This window comes from Anguilla rostrata, chromosome 3 (assembly GCF_018555375.3).
Source record: "Anguilla rostrata isolate EN2019 chromosome 3, ASM1855537v3, whole genome shotgun sequence".
NCBI lineage: Eukaryota > Metazoa > Chordata > Actinopteri > Anguilliformes > Anguillidae > Anguilla > Anguilla rostrata.
This window is the reverse complement of record NC_057935.1, coordinates 37,906,650-37,929,363: the sequence shown is the minus strand read 5'-3', so window position 1 is coordinate 37,929,363 and position 22,714 is coordinate 37,906,650. Positions and strand designations below refer to the sequence as shown.

General features: G+C 39.0%; 1 protein-coding gene across 1 annotated transcript in view; it reads left to right on the top strand.

The window, feature by feature from the left end:
• The window catches only part of LOC135250769 (potassium voltage-gated channel subfamily H member 7-like), a 97,790-nt gene that overhangs the window by 47,628 nt on the left and 27,448 nt on the right, over positions 1–22,714 (top strand). The window contains exons 7-9 of the mRNA XM_064327414.1: positions 9,726–10,151; positions 18,642–19,041; positions 19,274–19,473. Of these exons, the coding sequence (XP_064183484.1) occupies positions 9,726–10,151; positions 18,642–19,041; positions 19,274–19,473 (1,026 nt within the window). The remainder of the gene's footprint in view (positions 1–9,725; positions 10,152–18,641; positions 19,042–19,273; positions 19,474–22,714) is intronic.

Genomic DNA, 22,714 nt, shown 5'->3' with positions numbered 1-22,714 from the left:
ACAATTTCAAAGGACAGACTTCAGGGCCGTTTTTATGCCTTCCGTGGGGAGGGGGAGAAATACAAACCCCTCAACTTGACTCTAATTGCCACAAAGATGTTTCCTTTGATGTTTGTGGAGAGGGGATCAAGGAGATAGACTGAGAGAAAACAGATAACATTCCAATGCTCACAGAAGGCAAATTTGGCAGAACAAACTATATTGTCTGTTTCTCAAAGGTGATAATGTAAAAATTAGATATCTGACACACAGACACACGCACACACACACACACACATTTCCACCTCCAATAGCTACCTGCCCCCCAATTCCGGCTCTCTGAGTCTTATCTCTTGGCCGCTTTGGTCTGGCCCTTGGAACTTTCCTATGGTCCAGAACAAGCCAAGTGATGAATTAGGGATCAGACAGCAGGGAGTTAAAAGGGGGTGCCTTTTTAGAAGTCACTGCAGCTAAATAATTAAATTTGAGTGGATTGAATTTGTAAAGACGGGGAGGTCTCTCACTGGTGTTCCGTACTGAGATCATCTGGGAAGCTTTCACTTCCATCAGGCATAGCATGGTACCTCTCTAATGCATCAAGTTAAAAGGCCTCGTGTTACAGTCTGGGGCAAAGAGCAGTTTCCCCAGCAGAAAAGGTGGACCTAGAATTCCAGTAATGTGTCTCTAAATCAGGACAGCTTCTCTAGAAGGGCCTCAGTCTAATTACATTTCTGGGACCCATGGAAGCCTTTCCCAGAATCTTTCTCAGGGGATGCACAGTTCATCTTCTCAGTAGCCAGTTGTCCTTCACCCACGATGACCACCACAGGGATTCATCGTAAATACAAAAAGATGCAGCTTCTGCTTTACGACCGGGAACCATCCTTATAGTATATCCATCAATCATCAGAAAAAGACATCTCTATATAACAAAATGAAAGATATGTACCATCTGCCATTTGTAGAGCCAGTTGTAACAACATAATTTACAAGTCCATTAATATTAATGGATCACTGAAAAGGACTGAAGAGTATGGGCTTTCAAATTCAACTTAACAAATTTCCATCGCTATAATTGAGCAAAAAAAACAAGTGTACAGTAAATGCCACTTAATAGAAGAATTGCTTTCCTACGTAGATTTCCTTTAATATAAGGATTAATGAGGACATTTAAAAGATAAGTATTATACCAGTATTACTCTAGCTTCATCAGAACCAATAACCATTGGACCAGCTGTCTTTCTTACTTCATTTTTCATGGGCCAACTCTGTAATTCATCTACCTACTCTAATTAGAACTATTTATCTAATTAATCTAATGCATCCTCTAAAATATAGTTTTAATTGGCATTATAGTAAGTCTTAAATACAGACAAGTGCTAGAGTCAAATTCACTTCAGCTTTCTGAATTGCCTTAAAAATTGATATAGAGGAGAATGCTTTATCTTAAACAGTCACCTTCATCCATTAGACTTTATTTGCTGCACTGTATTTTTCCACACGGACTGAGAGAAGCAACTTGCCTCCACATCAGAACAATGCCAAATCCAAACCAGTCCACCACTCGCAACAATGCCAGAGGAAGCTAATTTTAGCTGTTTTGTCTTACAAAAGGAATACAGCAGTCTTTACCCATTTTTTTTTTTTTTTGTTTGTGTATAACACTGTCAGCTATAGGACAGATGGAATTTATTATAGGCAGATGGCATTTTCATTATTTTCTGTTGATGCTTGATGTTTTTAAATCAAAAGGTGGCATTCTTTTTAAACTTTGACCTTTGCATTTTCTCATTGCCTTCATGGCAGGATTGGCTATGTGTAGTGCACCGTGGGTCTTGTGGATTGAGCAGAGCAGATGTTCAGAATTCATTCATATTCCAGCATTAGCATTGTGGAGACGTTCCCAGCTTGACACGCTTTGCCCACAGAGGCATTTGTGCAGCTTCGGAAACAGATGGAAATTTAACTGTGCGAGGCTTGAGCCGTGGCTTTGAATAGATGTAGTTTACATATTACTGAGTAATATACTGCAGCAGTCACACACTTTACTGTACATTATGTAAAGCCTGTGTGTTCTCATTCTGATTTACATGCATATTCAGGTTGAGTAATATGCCTTTCATTAAATTCCATGCCTGTGCGTGTTATTGTATGAAGCAATATTCATTTTCATCTCACTCAATCCCCTTTTTTAGCTGCGACCGCAGCTCTATAGCTCTGTCAGTCGGTCGGTCGGTTGGTTGGTCGGTTGGTCCACAAAATATGTCCCACCCCTTAGCAGCCACAGTTTTCGCCCCAGGAGGCTGAAATTTGGCATGGACGTTGGTCATGACCGAAGGTAGAGCTGAGTAACTTTGAAGGCCGATTGAGTACTTGAGTACTGTACTTAAGTACATTTTTCGAGTATCTGTACTTTACTTGAGTATTTATTTTTTTGGAAACTTATAACTTTTGACTCCACTACATTTCTATGAAGGTTGTTGTTCAGCAGTTGAATATTTTTTTCTTTTCTAAAATGCGATTGGCCACACGCTGTGTTCCTCACATAAGAAAAACCAATCACAGTAGGCGACTCCTACTACGCTGTCGGTCAAGTTCAAAGTGCTTGCTTGTTGCACCAGTGATTGAACAGTTCAATTTGAACTTGGCGGCGGTAATGATGGCAACGGCAGAAGATAAGGACGATTCTTCGCCACCTTGGCCATATCTCAAGTCTATGTTTGAGATTAGTGAAAAAATTCAAAAAGATTCATATTGCTTTAAATGTTTGCTCTGCTTACCGCGCACAAACTCCATCGCTGCATTCAAAAACTCGCCGTCCAACCTGAAAAAGCATGTTGAGCAGGGGTTAAATTGGGGGTGGACGTGGGTGGACGGGTCCACCCACCTTTGGTAAATAAATAAATAATTTTGACTGGCAGTTTTACAAATAACTATGACAATCCAGTCCATTTTTCGTATGCTCCAGTCCATGTGTTCCCTCTAGCCAGTTACTCGCACAACCAATCAAAAATCTGAAGAAAAAAAACTCAGGAGGAACAGTCGTTTATATAGACAGGCACAGAAAGAAAATAACGTTGATTGTTTGGAAACGGACGCGGTAGGTAATTTCATCTATGCAACATTTTAAAGAGAGATGAATAAACAGCCCCCACGAACGCCGGCTATTATTAATGGCAACTTTGATTGCTTGAGCAAAATAAGCAGATTGCTGGTCAGCAGCTAAGCTAGGATTGAATATTTCCCACATACTGTTTTATTCAGTGGCGACTGGTGAGCTGAAAATTGGTGGGGCGCAAAACTTTCCTTTAAACTAATCATTGATCTCAACCTGTTTTCATTAGTAATTTTTCGTTTATTATCAAGCGTGCCAAAGATCGGACTAATCATGGCAAGTAGCCTTTTAATCACCAAGTAGTCTACACTTAACAAACAAGATACACCAGTCATCTACCGTGTTGGCTTTCAGAATAATCAGCAAAAACAAAACCTGCACTTCAATTTTGTTTACAATCTACGAATTGCAGATATTTGCTATGAATTAGAGTGCGAAGAAAGATGTGCATGTATCCACAAATAATGTTGATTAAAAATGTGCACAATTTCATACTGCAAATTAAAATAAATGTAGGCTATAAGGCCTAGGCTACTCGCTAAAAATGCCTATTTGGGGAGAGCTGGCTATATATGATAGTATTGCTATTGAGTAGCCTATTTTGTGGATTAATTGCATTGATACTCAAGGAAAATCAAGGGAAGATTCCGCCACTGCTTAGTGATTAAAACGGATTTTTCTAAATCGCATTTATCATTTAATCTCCCTAACACAATGCAAAGAAGCTGTGTGTCCCTTTCCAATTGCTTAGTCAGATCGTTTGCATGCTTGTTAATCACTGAAAATTAATTAAAACAGTTTGAGATCAATGATTAGTTTAAAGGAAAGTTTTGCGCATCACCAATTTTCAAGTCACCAGTCGCCGCTGGTTTTATTTCATTTCAATTCAACAGTTTAAGAAAGATGGATAAAGGAGGAAGAAAGGGAGGACAAAAGAGGAGGATGACTGATTATTTTTGTGGGTAAAAAAATTATCAGCATTAATGACACTCAATAAACTTGAAATATTTTATGTAAAAGCTTGCATCAACAGTATACATTCTTTTTCAAACATTGTTTTCCTTAATTAAAATTATGTGCACAATACATTAAAGATACAACTATTTTGAGTTGAGACATTCATTCGTTTGTACTTTTTTTCACCCACCTCCCACCAGATCTCAGGGTCCACCCACCTCCCAAATCCCAATTTAACCCCTGATACCGAGGTATGTAAACGTTAGCTAATGGTAGCCCGTTTGCTAATTATGAAGTTGTCTGAGCTTTGGTCAGATGAAATTTTATGGAATTTGAGCGAAGGGTCATCCAACTGTTCCACATTTCAGGCAATGCTATCTATCATGTGTTGCTATCTAATAACAGTAAAAATGCATCTGTAAATGAGCTTCTGTAAATGCATCGCAGAAACAATACAACAGTGCGTTGGCATTAAAAAGAAAATGTACTTTTGAATACTTAAGTATTTTTAAAAGCAAGTACTCCAGCACTTTAACTCACTTGTAGTGGAGTAATATTTGACCAGGGGTATCTATACTTTGACTCAAGTAATGGGGTTGTGTACTTTGTCCACCACTGGGCGTGGCCTATCACAAAAAGGCGCATAACTCCCGAATGGATTCACAGATTTGCACAAGATTTTGTGGAAAGGTTGGTCATGAGCCAAAGAAAAGGTCATGTGTTTGTGTGAGGGTGTGTGCTTGGATGCATGCACACATGGATACATGCACGTGTGCGGTCTCAGCTATTGCGGATTCGCGCTTGTTTAATTATTGCCTTTTCTCATTGTTGAAATAGCCAGTTACTCTAAAATGTCATGTCTCCTGCTTCAAATGCTTCACCATTGGAGTCACTTGAGAGCCACATCTTCTCCACTTTTGATGAATGGGTTTTAATCTGCAATAATTCATAGTGTGACTGTGTCTTGTTAATCATAACCTGATATGACAGACATCCTAGTAAATTTTCCAGAAGACACATGAGTAATTATTCTCGTTTATGTGTCACTGCTCAACATTAGGATGGAGCAGAACCTAGTGCTTCATTAAAAATGGAAAAGTAAAGCAAAGGCTTGTTCGTGGAGGTAATTTGTCTAAATCAAGGTTGTACAAACTTGGTCTACGAGATCCTTTAGATGAGCTGTTTTTGCTCAAATCTAAAAAGCAGTCACTAAAGTAGAGTGATCAGGGACAGACAAGATGGTTAACAGAAAGTATAATGGGAGTGCAGGTCCAGGGCTTGAGGTAGTGACTACAACTGAATTCTTTAAAAGGTTTCACCATTTCCTTACCTAGTAACAGTACTGCTCTCACAATGCATTATTCAGGAATGCGGTACTGTGAAATGGCAAAGCCACAGACATAACAACCTAAATGTACTTTGTTTGGGACTTTCAATCCAACACTCCTGGATTTAAAGCCCCAACCCTAATTTGAGTCAGCCCTCCAATCCCTACACATGGCCTGTATTAAAAATGCAAACATAAGCAAAGCCTTTAAATTCTCCCTATATTCCTCTCTGAATGATTCAGATTTATGTGTCTGAGTGATTCCAAGTTTGCTTTGCCTGCATCGCCTGTCGAGGCATATGGAAAAATCCATAATTCATAGCTTCCATTGCTGTGAAATGTGCTGAGGCAACAGGAAGCAAAACCAAACGTGCGACTACGGTGCTATTAATAAGCTACGAGGCTTTGGTGGTCTGTCAGAGCTTATTAAATTCAGGCAAGAGGTAAGCACCTACTGAGTGTTCAATTACAGCGTACTGGACAGAGAGCAATTCATTAACAAAGTCAGAATCATTCATTGATTTGCGTGACTGGTAGCAAACACTCAAGATGGAAATTCCAGTCTTGTTCACAACCGGCTAGCTCTGCGGCTCAACAGGCAGACTGGGATAGGCCCAATACACACAAAGTGTACTATGAGTTTAAAGCCTATAATCACTGCCATTGTTTATGCATTGGAAGTAAACCAGGTAGACCTAGCATCTATGGAATTTTACTGAAAATTCCTATCTTATTTTATTAAATTCATATTTCTTATTTTTTATTAACAGTTTATAGGTGGATGCAGCTTATATGCATTGAGAATACAACAATAGTATGGCCCCAGATGATCTCCAGCTCTAGAGTGCCTGGGAAAGAAAGTTGCACTTTGTGAGACAATAAAATCCTGCAGTTTTATTCGTGCCTCCCCTCTTTCTAATTTCATGCCTCCCCTGATTTGCACTTCCTCTTGTTCCCCCAAAATTAAAGGATTGAAGGCTCATGCCAGTATTCATTACATCACTGCTTTGAAGGCACAGAAATGACTATATTCAGAAACCTCCATATCAAGATGTGCTTTTCTGGTTTCTGATGGAATATGGAGAGAAAAAACTTATATAAATCAGGCCTGGTTTATGGTATGTGGTTTATTGTACATATATAATTTGTCATAGGTAAAAGTTAATAAAATCCTATTTCACAATTTTGTTTTAGGCATTAAAATCACGTCGAAATGTGAGATCTTGCATACATAAAACTAATGCGTTTCTCACTATTGCACAATACTTGCTTTCTATATGATATGTATTGAAATTTTAGATATTCTGCCTGCTAGCTACACAGGTTAACCCAGCAAATAGTTTTTCGTTTACCACCAACAATAGGAGACTCACACCATCTTGATTCATCAAAAGAAGTAACTAGCCATTGGTTCATTAGCACATCCCCTAAGTTTGGAGGAATTATCTCAGATCAGAGGGTTAACCTGGTCAGGCTCAAAATACAATAGATTATAAACCTGAAAGTGGGGATAATATACCAGTAATCTTACAGTGTGATATACACAGATAACATTTCAATTTAGTATTGATTTATACAGTTAAATTTTTAAAAAAGTATTTCAGGTTATTTGTATATCAGGAGTGATCCTCCTGGGATGTGACCCTACAATTTTCTAATTATATGTCCAGATACATTACATGGCTGCCATGCCCACTGTTTTATTTAACTGTATTGTACTTTTATATGGTCAATTAATTAATTTATTGAATTAGTTAATATATTACATTTATGCAGCAATTCTTAAAATTGTTTAACAATGCAAGTTTTGCATTTTCTTTATTAAATCTTCCATCTACTGTAGCAAATAAAATACCTACTCATATTCAACTCTTTTGACAGAAAGGAAACCTTAAAATGCCTCATGGTGCATTGCCCTTCCTTGCATAAAAAAACAGAACCTTACTTGGAGACATGTAGTTGAGAAAGACGTGCAAACAAATATAAATTCACATTTTGCTCTTTGATCATACCAAAATAAAGACTGGATGTATTTTTTAGATCATTCTGGGATTTTCTATGGAATCATTAATCCTGGTCAGAGCAATATATTTTATACCTTGCCAGTTTGGCATGACACGATAAAAATGATTTGTGTAATTACCTCTGGTCTAATGAAATCTGGCCGTGCTTGCTCAGACACTGTAATACGTCATTTTTATTTGTGTTCTGTGGGGCACTTTTTCTCTTTTCTCAGATCTTGACCAAGTCCAGATTGGGATTTTTTATACATTACCCCTTTGACATGTGATAAAATGAGGGCGAAGAAACCTTATATATAGTTCAATTATTTACACCCCATCTTGAGTATCCTCTACTGAAATGGGGATTACACTGGTAATCCAGGACTAGACAAATGCACAGAGACATTGCCTGTAGAGCACAATTCATTCCCACCCCCTCCATTGCTGCTGTGCCTTTGAGCAAGCTACTTTACCTGGATTGCACCAGCAATAGCCAGCAATATTAATGAATGCTTTATATAAAAGTGTCATTGAGCTGAATTAATATTTCTATGAAGTGATGACAATAACTGCAGAGGCATTCAGACATATTTTTAGAACATTGTTGATGATTAATCCAATATTACTGTGGCAAGACTACAACCAGTAACTGTTCACCATTTTGTTCCAACATAAAATTACTTGTATTTTAATGCTTAAATAAACCTCAGATGCAAAGCATAACATGCAACAAAGCTAATATGCCTTGACAGGCAACAACATTATTTCAGGAAGGTAAACTTGAATGTTAAATTGTGAACTTGCGTTATATTTAAACAAAATTGCAAACAGACAGGCAAACATTGTGGGGTTTTAATTACAGTTTTAGTGTATAAAAATGATGATTGGACAACGTTCAACAGCTTGGAGAATGTTCATTGATGATGACAAACAATCATATATTAGGCTGACCAGATGTCAGATGTGCTTGTTCCATAGACTGAATATAAACAAACAAATAGACTAGTGTCATATTCATGATGCCTGTCTGCCCCTGCCTTAGTGATATCCCATATATGGTCACTTAAATAAAACAAGACCAGGTCAAAACCTAGTATATGGCTTGACTGGCCGACCAATGGTGTAACTTCATAACTCAGCCAACCAATGGTGAAACTTCATCACTCACTCAGTCACTCTGTCACTGTCAGGAATTAGGGGTAAGGACCCAGGTACAGAGTGGGAAAACAACGCAGGACTCCAAAACGAAAAATAGAAACAAAGACTTTACTTCCAATACAGGGAAGAAACAAAAGCAGAGAACCAAAAACGAGGCCACGCAGGGCAACTCTCAGAAAACACAAAAATCTTCAGAACAGAAAAAACTTGAAATACAAAACACGCAGAACAGAACTCGGGCAGGGCGGAATACAGGCTGGCAGAAACACAAGCAGGACAAAACTCACAGGCAGATACACAGGAAGATACGCAGACAAGGAACCAGCACCCGAGTCAGGGAAACCAAGAACTTAAATAAACCAGACACAGGTGAACTCAATACATAATCAGACCAGAGAGGGAAAGGATAACGAGACAACCAAAAAACAATAATTGAATAATTGAAAACAATAATACAATTAAACACAGGGAAAAGCAATGAGGGAAAAATGAACAGAATTACAAAGCTGAAGTGCTGCCATCTGGCGGCCCAAAAAAGGAAAAGCAGAAACAGAAACACAAAACCATGACAATCACAGACATTCGCATTTATATGGCTGGCCCCGCTGTTGCGGTCCAGCCAAAAAAATATATACCACCTTATCAAAGAGATGGAACACATATTAGACCATTTTAAAAGATCCTGTTTGATCCGCTGAGCCTCAGACGCATTCATTTGTAACGGCTTATGAAATTCAACATGTACTTCTGTACGGGCAGAGTTTCCATGGTAGGAATGTAAAGCACAGAACCCACTCTGCAGTAATGAGCTCAGAGGGGCCTTTTGTCAATGAACAGGCTCAGGGTGAGAAATCTGAAAACAGCCAGTAACAGCATTGACCTTTTTCAATGTGACACTAAAGAGGTATCTTTGTTATTAATACTGAGTTTTACATAAAGATTACACTCGCCAACAAAACTGTACCTTTGTGCAAATAATTTCTGTTATGAAGGCTGTATTTCCATGACACTGATAACTCTGCTGCTACCCATACATATGAAGATAGCCTCTCAAAAGATGTGCTCCATTTTATTATGCAATGTAAGATTAGGTCTCAGTTTGTATAATGTTTTCCCTGTAAGAAGAGGCAAGGCATTTAAGGGGAGAATTGTACTCACCATGTTCTCTCTTTTGCTTTGTCTGTAGGTTTTGTCTTTGGGGGCAGACGTGCTACCGGAATACAAACTCCAGACACCTCGCATGGACACATTCACCATATTGCACTACAGCCCATTCAAGGCGGTGTGGGACTGGTTGATCCTGTTGCTGGTCATTTACACAGCCATCTTCACGCCCTACTCCGCTGCCTTCCTGCTCAACGACCGCGAGGAGCAGAAGAGGCGAGAGTGTGGTTACTCGTGCAGCCCCCTGAATGTGGTGGACTTAATAGTGGACATCATGTTCATCATCGACATCCTGATAAACTTTCGTACCACCTACGTCAACATTAACGAGGAGGTAGTAAGTCACCCGGGCAAGATCGCCATCCACTACTTCAAAGGCTGGTTCCTGATCGACATGGTGGCTGCAATCCCCTTCGACCTGCTAATCTTCGGATCAGGGTCGGATGAAGTAAGCAGCCCCACTTCTTCTTTACTTCTGCTTCTTGCTAATACTAGTAGCTACTCCCTAAGAACAGTAGCCCCACGGTATGTTTAAACTTACACATCTTCCACATACTCCATCTTTGTTACAGCTCTGAGCCTCCAAAGCTCAGCATTTGTAGAAGAACGGCTTTGTAGAAAATGTCCTCCCTTCGTATGATGCACTGTAATCTGATGAGATGCACCCAATTCTGGCACCTGAATGCTCAAATAATGTGCATTGCAACAAGAAAATCTAATCACAGATAGAATATCTGGCTTATGTCTAGGTTTTTTTTTTTAGTTGAGTAATGTGTCACTAATAGACCCAGGATGACAGGCCAGCTAACTCACCAGGCTATCTAGCTAGCTGGTGCCTAAGCTAGCTTGTCAGTGGGCCAGTTATCTAGCTAGCTAGGTTACCAGGCTAACTCACCAGGTTCAACAATAACAGAATAGTGACACAAAGATCATGTTATTGAAGAGTGTTTTCTTTTTAACTTAGGCACCAGCCTACCTTAGTTTTAAAAGGCAAGCTTATGCCAGCTATTTTCTTGGATCAGTAATTTTTCTCCTCAGGTATGGATGATATTATCAAGTCAATAGCATAGTTCTCCAACAGGCTGCTAGCAAAGAGGTGAGAGCAAAAATAATTAGTCATTACAACAGTTTGGTAACTATATGCATTGCATTACATTTATTTAACGGACGCTTTTAGTAATGTTCTGTGCAAGGACCCAAACGCAGACCAGGGAAATCCAAAAAACGTTGTCTTTATTCAGTCCAAAGTTCAAAGCCAGGTAATCAGAGATAGGACGGTACAAAATTGAGTTTCCAAAAGAATAGTGGTAAACGGGCAAAAAATCAAAAACCAGGAGATCAGATAGGTGAAGGAAAAAAGGAACAGGCAAAAGAGAAGTCAAAACAAAGCGAAGGTCAAACCAGAAAGCAATCAAACAAAAGGGGCAGGCAAACTCAAAGTCGTACGGAAAGGGTGTCTCAGGAATCTCGATAAACAAAGGCTTACAAAACATCAGCACAGTGAATTCGATCAACGTTCTGACAAGGAGCTGGCGGAAAAGACTGACATTTATACACTGGGGAAGGTATCAATCAAGGAGGGGTTAAGTGAGTGAGGGCGGAGTAACAAACAACATCCAGGTGAAGAACATTAGGATAACTAATTAAATGACAGGGGACTGACAAAACGCGGACTGGAATCACATAGACAACAATGATAACGGACGGCCTGGGTTTAGCAGGAAAAACACGTGCAGAGAGAGAGAGGTGCAGTTAGAGCAAGAGACAGGTGCAGGCAATTGCAGAACTCAGCGTTAGGGCAGACTAGAAAGAAAAGGGGAGGAGCTACAGCGCAGCATGGAAAAGGGGAGAATGGTTAATGTATTAGTATAGTGATCTAAACTATCAAAAACCCAAAACTAGTGTTTGTTAGTCCATTAGTAATATTCACATGTTAGTATATTAATGAGGTTAGTACTTTACAATCTATAAGTTAGTAAGGATTAGTAGAAATTAGTAAAACTAGATATAAGCAGGAAGTAAGTAAAACGAGACTGGAAAGAAGGGGGGGAACCACGAAAACCCGGAACCACCCGAATAGTGAAATCACGCAAATACAGGGGAGTGAAGCAGCTCAGGGAACACAGACACAGAGACAGCACTGGGGAGACAAGTGACCGGGAGAACGAAAACACTGGGATGGGATGTGAAAAACAATAAACCCACAGAAACACAAAACAAACACTAACAGCAAACATATACCAATACAGACTACAACAGCTTTTATCCAAATCGACATACAAAAAGTGCATATTATGGTCATTGGACAACTACAAAACACAGGTTCATTAAGGTACAATACTAATTTTGTACAGCTACTTATAGCCAGGAACACAGTTCAGTTCATGCAGTGAACATTATTCTGACCCAACTTATGCAAAGCCAAACTAGGGAGAAGAACAAGCTGCAATATTAGGACCAATACAAATTACAAAAATTGCTGGAATGGGGGTACATGTAACATGAGTGTCATGAAAGGGGGGATTTAAAGTGACACGATTCACAGTGGTGGCAGTTAGTCCAGGTATAGACTGAAGAGATGCATCTTCAGACCACGGCGGAAGATGGGTAGTGAGGGGGAGAGGTTTGAAGAGGGACAGGGAGATTGTTCCACCACTGGGGAGCTAGGGTGGAGAAGCTCCGTGATCCCTTTAAATGGGCGGGAGGGGGTGCAAGGCGCCCTGCTGCTGCAGAGTGGAGTAGTCAAGCAGGCGTATAGAATCAAAACACGTCCTGCAAGTAGACAGGGGCTGTCCTGTTGGCTGCAGTGTAGGCGAGGGTCAGGACATTGAACCTGATCCTGGCAGAGACCAGTAGCCAGTGAAGTCTTTTTGAATCAGCATTTTGAATCATCTGTAGTGGCTGTGTGGCACAAGCTGGCAGGCTTGCAAGGAGAGAGTTGCAGTAATCAAGGCGGGAGGTCACCATAGCCTGGACAAGCAACTGGGTAGAGTGCGTAGTCAGGAATGGTCAAATCCTCCTGATGTTGTACAGAAGGAATCTGCAGGACCGTGATGTTTCCTTGATGTGCTCCTTGAGGTCCAGCTGGTCGTCCATATGCAATTAACCTCTTCAAGCAGATTGCAACTGGCATCAAGGTTCTTTTCACTGTTGTGTTTATGTGCAGAATCCTTTGACACACTTGATTTCCCCCCATAAACCTAATTAAAGGTAATCTTAAAAAAAAAAAGTCAATATTGTGCTCCACTGAATACAATTCACTTGATATTTATGAGGCCCAAAAAGGCTAAATCCATTAGAATAATCTGCAGTGTCACTGGTGTGTGCCAGCTGGCACAGGTGTATGAAAACAGTCACATCTTGAAAGGCCAAAGTTGTTCATGAAAATACAGTCTTCCGCTTTCTCCAAAATACTGTTAAGCTTATCATTTTCCTACTAGACCTGCTTTTTTAAACTTTGTAATAGCCTGTGGCTGCATCTTCCTGCTGAATCTCTTCCGTATCCGCCCTGAAAGGCTTACAGTATTAAACCGCAGTGTTTTTTTTCTGAATGGTCCCTGCTTTGGAGTCCGTTCTCATGGATTAATGGCTTACCAAATGGCAATAAATGATGCGGTTAAATGAGGAGTGAGGTCATGTGTAACTGTGGGCCCAGCTTACATGCACATGAGAGAGGGACGCTAGGTGGCTGGCTGGCAGTCATGCTTATTAGATTGTGCAGTTCCATCCCCATAGGGGTTGACTCATGGTGTGCTGCTTGCATACCGGACCAATGGGCAGGGCTACAATTTACAGAAATAATGACCTTACAGGTTTGCGGAGTAAGAAATTATTTGTGACCAACAAGAGAGCACTGCTGGTTGAAATCACCATGCCATGCTACGATTCTTTATTTATTTTATTTTATTTTATTTTATTTTTTTGGGTGGGGCATAAGTGAGCCTGGTTCGGGTAGTGGTTAATATGGCCAAATTAGAGTAGTTTCTCCACCTAAAATTATCTGTTAAAGGATTAATTCAATGTGTTCACATTTTCAGGGTAAGATTAAGCCATTGTGACTGTGTGGCTTAAATGATTCACAAAGGCAAATTGGTATTGCAGATACTATTTAAAATTGATGCTATCTGCACAATTAATGATTAGTTCAGGGTGTTTCTGAAACAACAACCAAAGTAATCTTCTTTAAGAGGTGAACAGTAAATGACTTGTCTAGAGTGACTATGCCATTTGTATTGTTTCTCAAAACCGCATTTAACCAAGATAAATTCTCAGTGCTTCAGAAAATTGCACAGATAATTCAATATGTGTGTCTTCTCTACCAAATCTTTTTTAATGAACACGAATAAAGCTATTTTCCCTATATCTCCTTTGAAATATATATATATATTTTTTTTAATGCTAGCGGTGTAACATGCAGCCCTCTTCTCAAAGCTCTGTAAAAAGCTTTATGTTTTTCGCTGCTATATGTAATTGATGACAATCTGTATCTGTTTCCTTTACTGATCAACTGTTGCAAGGTAGTGGAACTCATTATCACAGACAGCAGGTGGTAATGCATTCATATCTCTGACATTTCAAAGCACAGTCGGGGTTCCAGACAACAGGAGAATGGTATTTTATAGTCAAGGTAGGAGCATTGTGTCAAAGGTCTTCCATTGCCTTGGCTCAGAATATATTCTTTATCAACTAAGGGGACATTTTAAACTTGGTTATCCCGTGGGTGCAATAAACAGCACATCCACAAGCCAGTCACAGAACCCAGAATAAATACCTACACATTTGTGCATGCTTTGTAACTATGTCAGCCCACATAATGTGGTTAGAAGGTTTTTGTTGCCTGTACTAAAAACACTCTAAAATATGAAAACAGAGATGTCATACATATTACTTCTCCAAAGCAGCGCATCACACTGACAGACTCATTTCTAATTGGAATTAGAAGAAAGAATTGTATGATGGTCAGTTCTGACAAATCTAAATTTAATTTAGGAATGTTTTGAACAACCCACTTAAGACCGATATGCTCTAGCTGTTCATAGTCTGCAGCAGTGTCTAATTCCCCACTATTTTATTATTTTGAGATCTGAGAAACTATTGTGATAGAGAGATGAGATGATTATCTGAGTGCCTAGCTGTGCAATGTCAAACGACTTGGTCTTCACACACAGATGCTGCCAGCCAGCTATAGGTTAATGTGAATGCGATGTGAATGTAAGCCTAGGGCAGATAGTTGTTTCAGGAGACAACCTAATTTATAGTATGTCGAAGAGGTGGTTCAGCTCTACTGTACAAAGCATATACTGCAGAGGCTGACGTGAAGGTTTTAAACAGAGTCTGATAAAAATACAGACATATACTTCCCTGCATTTAGTATATGTTTCCTCCCCTTTTTCATACAATGGTTGTATTTTGAAGCCATAAATATGCATTATACTAAGAAATAAATTATGCTTTATTGAGCATATATCGCATTGTATTTCACTCATTCACATCAGGTTTTAAGATCTAACTAATACACCCACTGACCTCTAAGGTCATAATTGGAAGGTTCCAGAATCATAATTGAACTACATGTTCACTTATAAGATACAAAGCTATAGGCAAAGTCTAAAAAGAAGCAAGCAGATCATGCCATGCCAATTTGTAATTTTTAAGCAACCCAGGAACCATGGGCATATTGAGGGGGAAACCAGCCCAAAAGGGAAAATTCAACCAAAGCCGAAGGGCATAATCTTCTGTCAACATTAAAAGCGTGTGGTGAGGCTAATGTTACCACGTCCACAACCATGCAACAGAGGGAGGCACTGCAATATCACAACCTATAGGTATTCAGAATCAGATGTACTGTCTGCAAAAAAGCGAAAAAGGAGAGAGCACACATGGAAAAATGTATAAACACAAAAATATCAGTGCACAAGAGCTAGAGTTGAAGTTGCTATAATATTTGGAACTAAACTCTGCTGCCAGGGGTGGTATCTCAAATGAATTATAATCCAGTCAGATGAAAGAACACATTCTGAACACCATATCTGAATGCATTTTGCTTTTTCCAAAACTGGTTGATTTCTCTGCAAGAAGCTAATGGCACTAAAATGGGCATGGTGCACACATCTGATCACTCTTGTGCAAATATAATAAAACTCAATGGAGACTTTAAAAAAAAATGTTTCTTAATTTAGTAGATCGAGAACATGACTCAACTGCAGAAGCAGTATACACAGCCATAGGTGCCAGCTTGGCAAATAAGAGCAAAAAATAATAACTGTTATTTTTCCTTTGGAACAAAGTCATTTTTCATAGTTAGATGCTTTGCCATAACAACATGGATCACAGAAAGCATTATTTGAGCACAAAAACATTTGCACAAGTGAGCACTGTTGAAACAACTGAATGAATAGTGACATGCAAGAGAATCACTTCTGCTACTAACAGCAGATTCACTAACGAGAGAACCATCTTAAAAAAATAAATAAATAAACCTTTGCTTACCAAGTAGCTAGCTAGTTGGCTGTCTTTAAACTTTAAACATTAACCAAATATCTTTGCTAACCCAAGCTAAACATGCCACGAATCCAGCAGGAAAATATTAGATATCCACTCCAATAGACCAGTAAGACCAACTTCACAAATAAACGCAAAACAATTTTTCTCACAATCAAACCTGAACCTGATTTTATCTACCCTTTGTATTAATCAGCTGTCAGAAACTAAATCTAGCCATATTCAATAAGTTAATGTGATAGGTAGCTTACTTGTCATAAAATGAGTCAATAACATTCCACAATATCTTTCCACCTTTGATAATTTAACTTGCTTTACATTGTGGTATTATTTTCTGCTGGCAGAGGCAAAATCTACCTAAAATGAGCACAGAGTGAGACAATTTAATGAGTATTATGAGATTCAAAGGCTTCCACAGAATGATTTTTTTTAACCTCACATCAGTGTTTGTGGGGGCAGGCTGCTTTTGGAAACTGATACCTATTGCATAATTCTCACCTGATATTTTTTGGCTACACATTCTAAAACTAGGCTACTGGTATTGAAACTGCCTGTAGCCCAGTGGAAACCAACCCTCTTCCTACTGTCCTGTAGGTTTTCACTCCCTGAACAGTATGGTATCCTTGAGCAGGCAAATGTGGAGATAAAATGGAAAATGTTCAAAATCTTCTGTCATTTCAAAATTTAAATTCAGACTTTAGGAAGTTAAGGACATCATTCAGGGTTTTGGGAGAATAAAACACTGTTTGTTTTCATTGTGTCAGTGTCCCTGTAAAAAGCGCTACACAGATAAAATTATGTTTACTTGAATATAAAAGGCACATAATAATAAACGCCCAGTTCAGCAGTTGAACAACACAAGATCTCCAGAAACAGACTAATAACTGACTTAAAAACCATAAGATCTTACTTCAGAAGATCAAGTTAGGCTGAGAAACTGTGGCTGATGGTCAACACAGCCCGAGAGGAATGGAAAAGTACATTCTTCATCAATGTGAAAGTGAAAGTCCGTGTTAAGATAACAAGACCAATACAATACATAGGACAACACTACAATGTTGACTTCATTGTTGTTTTTCTCTCATACTTTCAGTAGTATTCTTTCCAGTTCCCCTATTCAGGTTATGCATTTTTGTGTGTTTGCCTTGGATATAAGTGGTTTCTGAATGGAAGCCCTGCCCTATACAGTATATCAGCTTTGTGAAGCTCATGATGCATAGTTTATGTTCAGACTGGGCCACAGATTCAGTTCTGTAGTAATTATTGAGGCTCTGCTTTCAGTGTGTTCAGCAAGTATCCTGTTAAGTGTCTGAGAGCTTTGACTTGTGACACTTTTCCAATGGAGGTTGTTTGTGTTTGGCCTATGTTGTCATAATTCAACACTGTTCTCATTGCCGTTTTGAGCAATTTTGCTGTTTTTCTGACAGATGAACCTTCTGTTTGTGCATCATCTATTTAGCCATTTTGTAGCTCTTTACAAGTGCTGATTGTCACATAATCAAGTTTTATTTAAGAAGTGTATTTTACAATGCATTTGCCACAAATATGCTTCACAGTATTCTACGGCCTAAATCCACCCACAAACCAAGCCAGACATGACTGTGCCAATGGAAAACTCTCTGAATGACATGTAGGAAGAAACCATCTGAAGACCCAGCCTCAGTACATTACATTACATTACATTCATTTGGCAGACGCTTTTATCCAAAGCGACGTACAAAAAGTGCATTTTCATGATCGTAGACAACTGCTGAACACGGGTTCAGTAGGAGGAGCCCATCCTCCTCTGGCCAAAAGGAATTGTCAAACCTCTTTTGTAGCTGATACATATTGCTATTTGGCATTCAACGTAATGTGACTCGCCCAGATAGCTGCCTTTGTCATTTTGAGTGTATTCCCTTGGCACAGTCACCTCTGGCTTGGTTTGTAGCTGTGATTTTGTTACATCAAAGTTGAAGTTGTTTTCCATGTGGTGTTTCATGTTGACAAACCCTTGACTTTTTGTGTATGTGTGTGTGGGTGTTTTATCTAGATTCAAATAATATGAGTAATTGTAAATTAAAATTTACAATTATAAAATACGCAACTATGGGAGCCAAAATAAGTTTGATGCATATTGTATTTTTAAGCTTTAATATAGGTACAACACTGCAACCTCTGTTTATAAAATCCACTGTAGAACATGGGGTATTCTACCAAGAGATACATTCCTGACAAATTAGCTTGAAATGGGTGCATCTCACTCCTCCATACTACAGGTTTTTTAAAGGCTGTAGAGTTCTCTGCCTATGCCTTGTGCATTATTTCTGCATTCTGAGACACTGCACTGTACTCTATGACCATTCACATTTAGCAATGAAAAACTTTGCCATAAATAATTATAATTGACTGAATAAAACCCACTGCTAATAAGAAGTGCACATTTCTGTTTCCTCAGACGACCACTCTAATTGGCCTGTTGAAAACAGCACGACTCCTGCGATTAGTCCGAGTTGCCCGGAAACTGGACCGCTACTCTGAGTATGGAGCAGCCGTATTGATGCTGCTGATGTGCATTTTTGCACTGATCGCCCATTGGCTGGCCTGCATATGGTACGCCATTGGGAACGTGGAGAAGCCGTACCTCGAGCACAAGATCGGCTGGCTCGATAACCTGGGTGTGTCTATCGGCAAGAGGTACAACTACAGCGACCCAAACTCCGGCCCCTCCATCAAGGACAAGTACGTCACCGCACTTTACTTCACCTTCAGCAGCCTCACCAGTGTCGGTTTCGGAAACGTCTCTCCCAACACCAACTCGGAGAAGATCTTCTCCATATGCGTCATGCTGATTGGCTGTGAGTCTTGGCTTTCTGGCCTTCCTTCCGTCAGAATGTAATTTGCAGTCAGATGTTCTCCAGTCTACAGTCACAATCAGATGCATCAACCAGCCACAGTGCATCAGCTCCTGAAGATCAACCCATGACTCTGCCCATCACTTACAGCAAGGGATGGTTGTGTGGAATAAGTCAAGCTGCACATGCAGGTATTGACGACTGTAATCTTGGCTCTGTGCTTCTTTCTTCACAGCCCTCATGTACGCCAGTATTTTCGGCAACGTGTCGGCCATCATCCAGCGGCTCTACTCGGGCACGGCCAGATACCACCTGCAGATGCTACGCGTGAAGGAGTTCATACGCTTCCACCAGATCCCCAACCCGCTGCGGCAGAGACTGGAGGAGTACTTCCAGCACGCGTGGACCTACACCAATGGCATCGACATGAACATGGTACATGTCTTACAGCCATGAGCCACCCCTCATCTTAACAACAACCCATCCCTCCACAGTGGAAGACCTGTACAATGTACAGTGACTGAGCCTGGTATCCTTATTTCTCATTCTGTTATGTCATTTCCTGTAATTATTAAGTGTGTCTTAATCAATTCTCATCAGTTCATTTCACTAATAAATGTAACTACTGTATAGCAAGCAATTATTCTCATGTAGGCTATTTGGCTGTAAATAATATAACAATGAATTAAAGATAAATAATTTTATACCCATTAGATTAAATACACTACATAATATGATCATTAAAAGTGTGCTTGTGTTCAATGTACTTAAAAACACTTGTCTTTTCCATGTTTGCTTCATTACAAATGGAATGACTTCGCCACTCTGGTAAGAGCAGGAGGTATTATTTTTCAAATAAAACTTACTGCCACCTTCGTAACAAAATAACAAAGCTTTCCTTAGGGAAATTTTTTGCTCTCAAAGCATCTGCCTTCATCTTTCAAAAATTGTTTCCACAATAACTTGCACTGCTGACTCATCCTGTAGCTGAATGGATAAGAGCAGAATGGATTACCCCAGTCTCATTTCAGGCTGAAATAAAATGATTCAAAATATTCATACATTCGTTTTAAGCTGAACACTTTCTTTTTCTAATTCACAAAGTCCTGCTTATGACTTGTTTCCAGTACTGGTACTTATTCATTCAGGGAGTTATATTGGCTAGAATAATAAAGATTCACGCTCTCTCACATATCCACACTTGCATGCCAGCATTTAATAAGTATTTTTAGTTGAACGCCATGCCAGGTTCAACAGCAACACTTGCCTGGGGAAAGAAAAATATGGCATCGTAAAACTGATTGGTCACTTGCTCGATAAACAATTAAGTTCAAATCTCCTTTTAGTAACACTAGGCTAGCTCAGAAGCTGATTTGTATATTAAAAGAAAATGCTGAGGCAGGCTGATGCTGAGGCAGGCTGACATTGCTTCACTGAGACCAAGGACTAATCATAGAATCAGAATGTTAGTACAACAGGCTCTTGACAGAATCCATATCATTACATATGGCATCACATCACTTTTTAAAGATGAGATAAAGTTAAATGGATTTAGCAGAGAAATTTGCTTTTCACGAGGTAATGCCACTTGGTTACAAAATAACATTGTTAATCTAGCTAGCTAGCTCATACACAGTTCCATTAGCTAGTAGTTTCTTTTTAAGCCTTCACAGGGACTTAGTATGAAAATTAGCTCAATAGTTTACTCTGGCACATTTACATGATTGTGAAAATTGAAAGGTTGATCAATGTATATTGTCTCTGTTATAAATTTAAAGTTACAGAACATGACATAAAATAAAAAAATACCACTTTTCCAGTTATTGTGTCAAATGTAGGCAAGTATCATTTTATAGAAAATTGTCTGGGGCAAGTAGATTTCTTATGAATTTGCCCAGCTGGGCAAGTGTGAGAAAGCTTTAACGTTGAACCCTGCATGTGCATATGTCACAGATTGGCTTGCGTGTGGCTGACCATGGTTGCTTTTGCATGAGGTCTGTGCAGTCAAACCTGCTGCCATTATTTTAGATTCTGCTTCAGGGACTGAATTAGCTGTGCTAATTTGGCCGCCCATCTGAACAATGCCAAGGTTTTAAATGTGTAGAGGTTACGGATGTGTGGGCTTCTAAGAGATACTTGCAATATGCACTTGAAAAATGCACTTGTCAAATGCCACCAGACATTTCCTTTTCAAATCTTTTTGCCATAGCTTAATCTCAAGAAAAGAAGTTTCCATTACAAACACCAGCGCATTCTAAAACCCTTTATTGAATCTTATCATTGTTAAAACTACAACACAAAATGTGCCACTTGGTCACAGGTTCTATTTGTTTTTATGTGCTCAGTGAAAGAAATGTCTCACATATAGAAATGTGAAATGTGTTAGTTTATTCCAGATTTGATCCTCACAGAGGTAAGTTTTTTTATGATCTAAATTATATATTCTCATAATTTAGAATTATTACTCATGAAGAAAAAAAAGCTCCATGCGACATTAAATCTGTTTACTCATAACTAATAAATTAAGATGGAATCATGCATAAAATTGTAGTAAAGAGTAAAGGCAATATTCTTTACAGCAATACAAAGTTACGATAATACAAAAACCTTTTAATAAACTAAAATTGGTTTGTTTATTAAGTTTCAGACTAGGTACTCACATTTTATGCAAAATTCAAACTTTCAAAATTCAAACTGTTCAACATAACAAAATGAAGACTTATTTATTATTTACATCCCCTAATAAGAGCTCACACATTTCACTTCCCGAACAATGATTGTTGCTGATTTCAAAAACATATTTAATTGCTGAAACTATGATTAGGAATGGCTAGGGATGACAAATGCACATTCTGTGTTTAAGCATCTGTAGGTGTTTATGTGGGTTTTATCAAGTGCAAATGAGTGGGTAAATCAGCAATTAACAGTAATTCTAAAACAGCCTCACTCTTGAAATCCATCCAAATATACAATATATTTGGATTGAAATTTGAATTGTTATTTTAAACTGTGAATACCAAGTCAGCTAGTCAAATATTACTTCCAAAAATACAGGCTCCCTTTTGGCTATAAAGATGTTGAGGTCATAATAGTACAGCTTGATCCAGCGTTGCCTCATGAGCCAACAATGGCTATTAGTGCATCAGCAGGATATTTTCGCCGCAATTCACAGTAGGCTTATTTCAGTCGAGGTTCCTCTGGTGACCCCTGTATTATTTCCTCCCAACATTGCATCTGGTATCCACAGTAAAACAGTTGTTGTCATTGAGAGATACTCTTCTGTAATCAATGTACATTTAATGAACAGTGGTTAGAGAGAAAGGTAAAATTAGTAATTCCAAATAGGAATATACTAGGCAAATTCACATGCAGATACAAGCTATTTGTAATTCACAATCAGGTTGTGTGCTTAATGGTACCATTTGCATACATCAATTTTACAATGATGTATAGAGAGAGGGTGGGCAATTTGCGGTTCTGGAGGGCCGGTGTATGTGCAGGTTTTTGTTTCCGCTAATTACCTTGGCTAAGTGAGCTAATTGACTGTGTACACCAGCACTGGTTCCCTTTTAGATTAAATCACATCAAAACATTTCATGTAGGGACACAAGAACAGTTCTTGACTGTCATTCGTGCACCTATCAAGAAATGTAGCTAAATGTCAGATGGCGTAAAT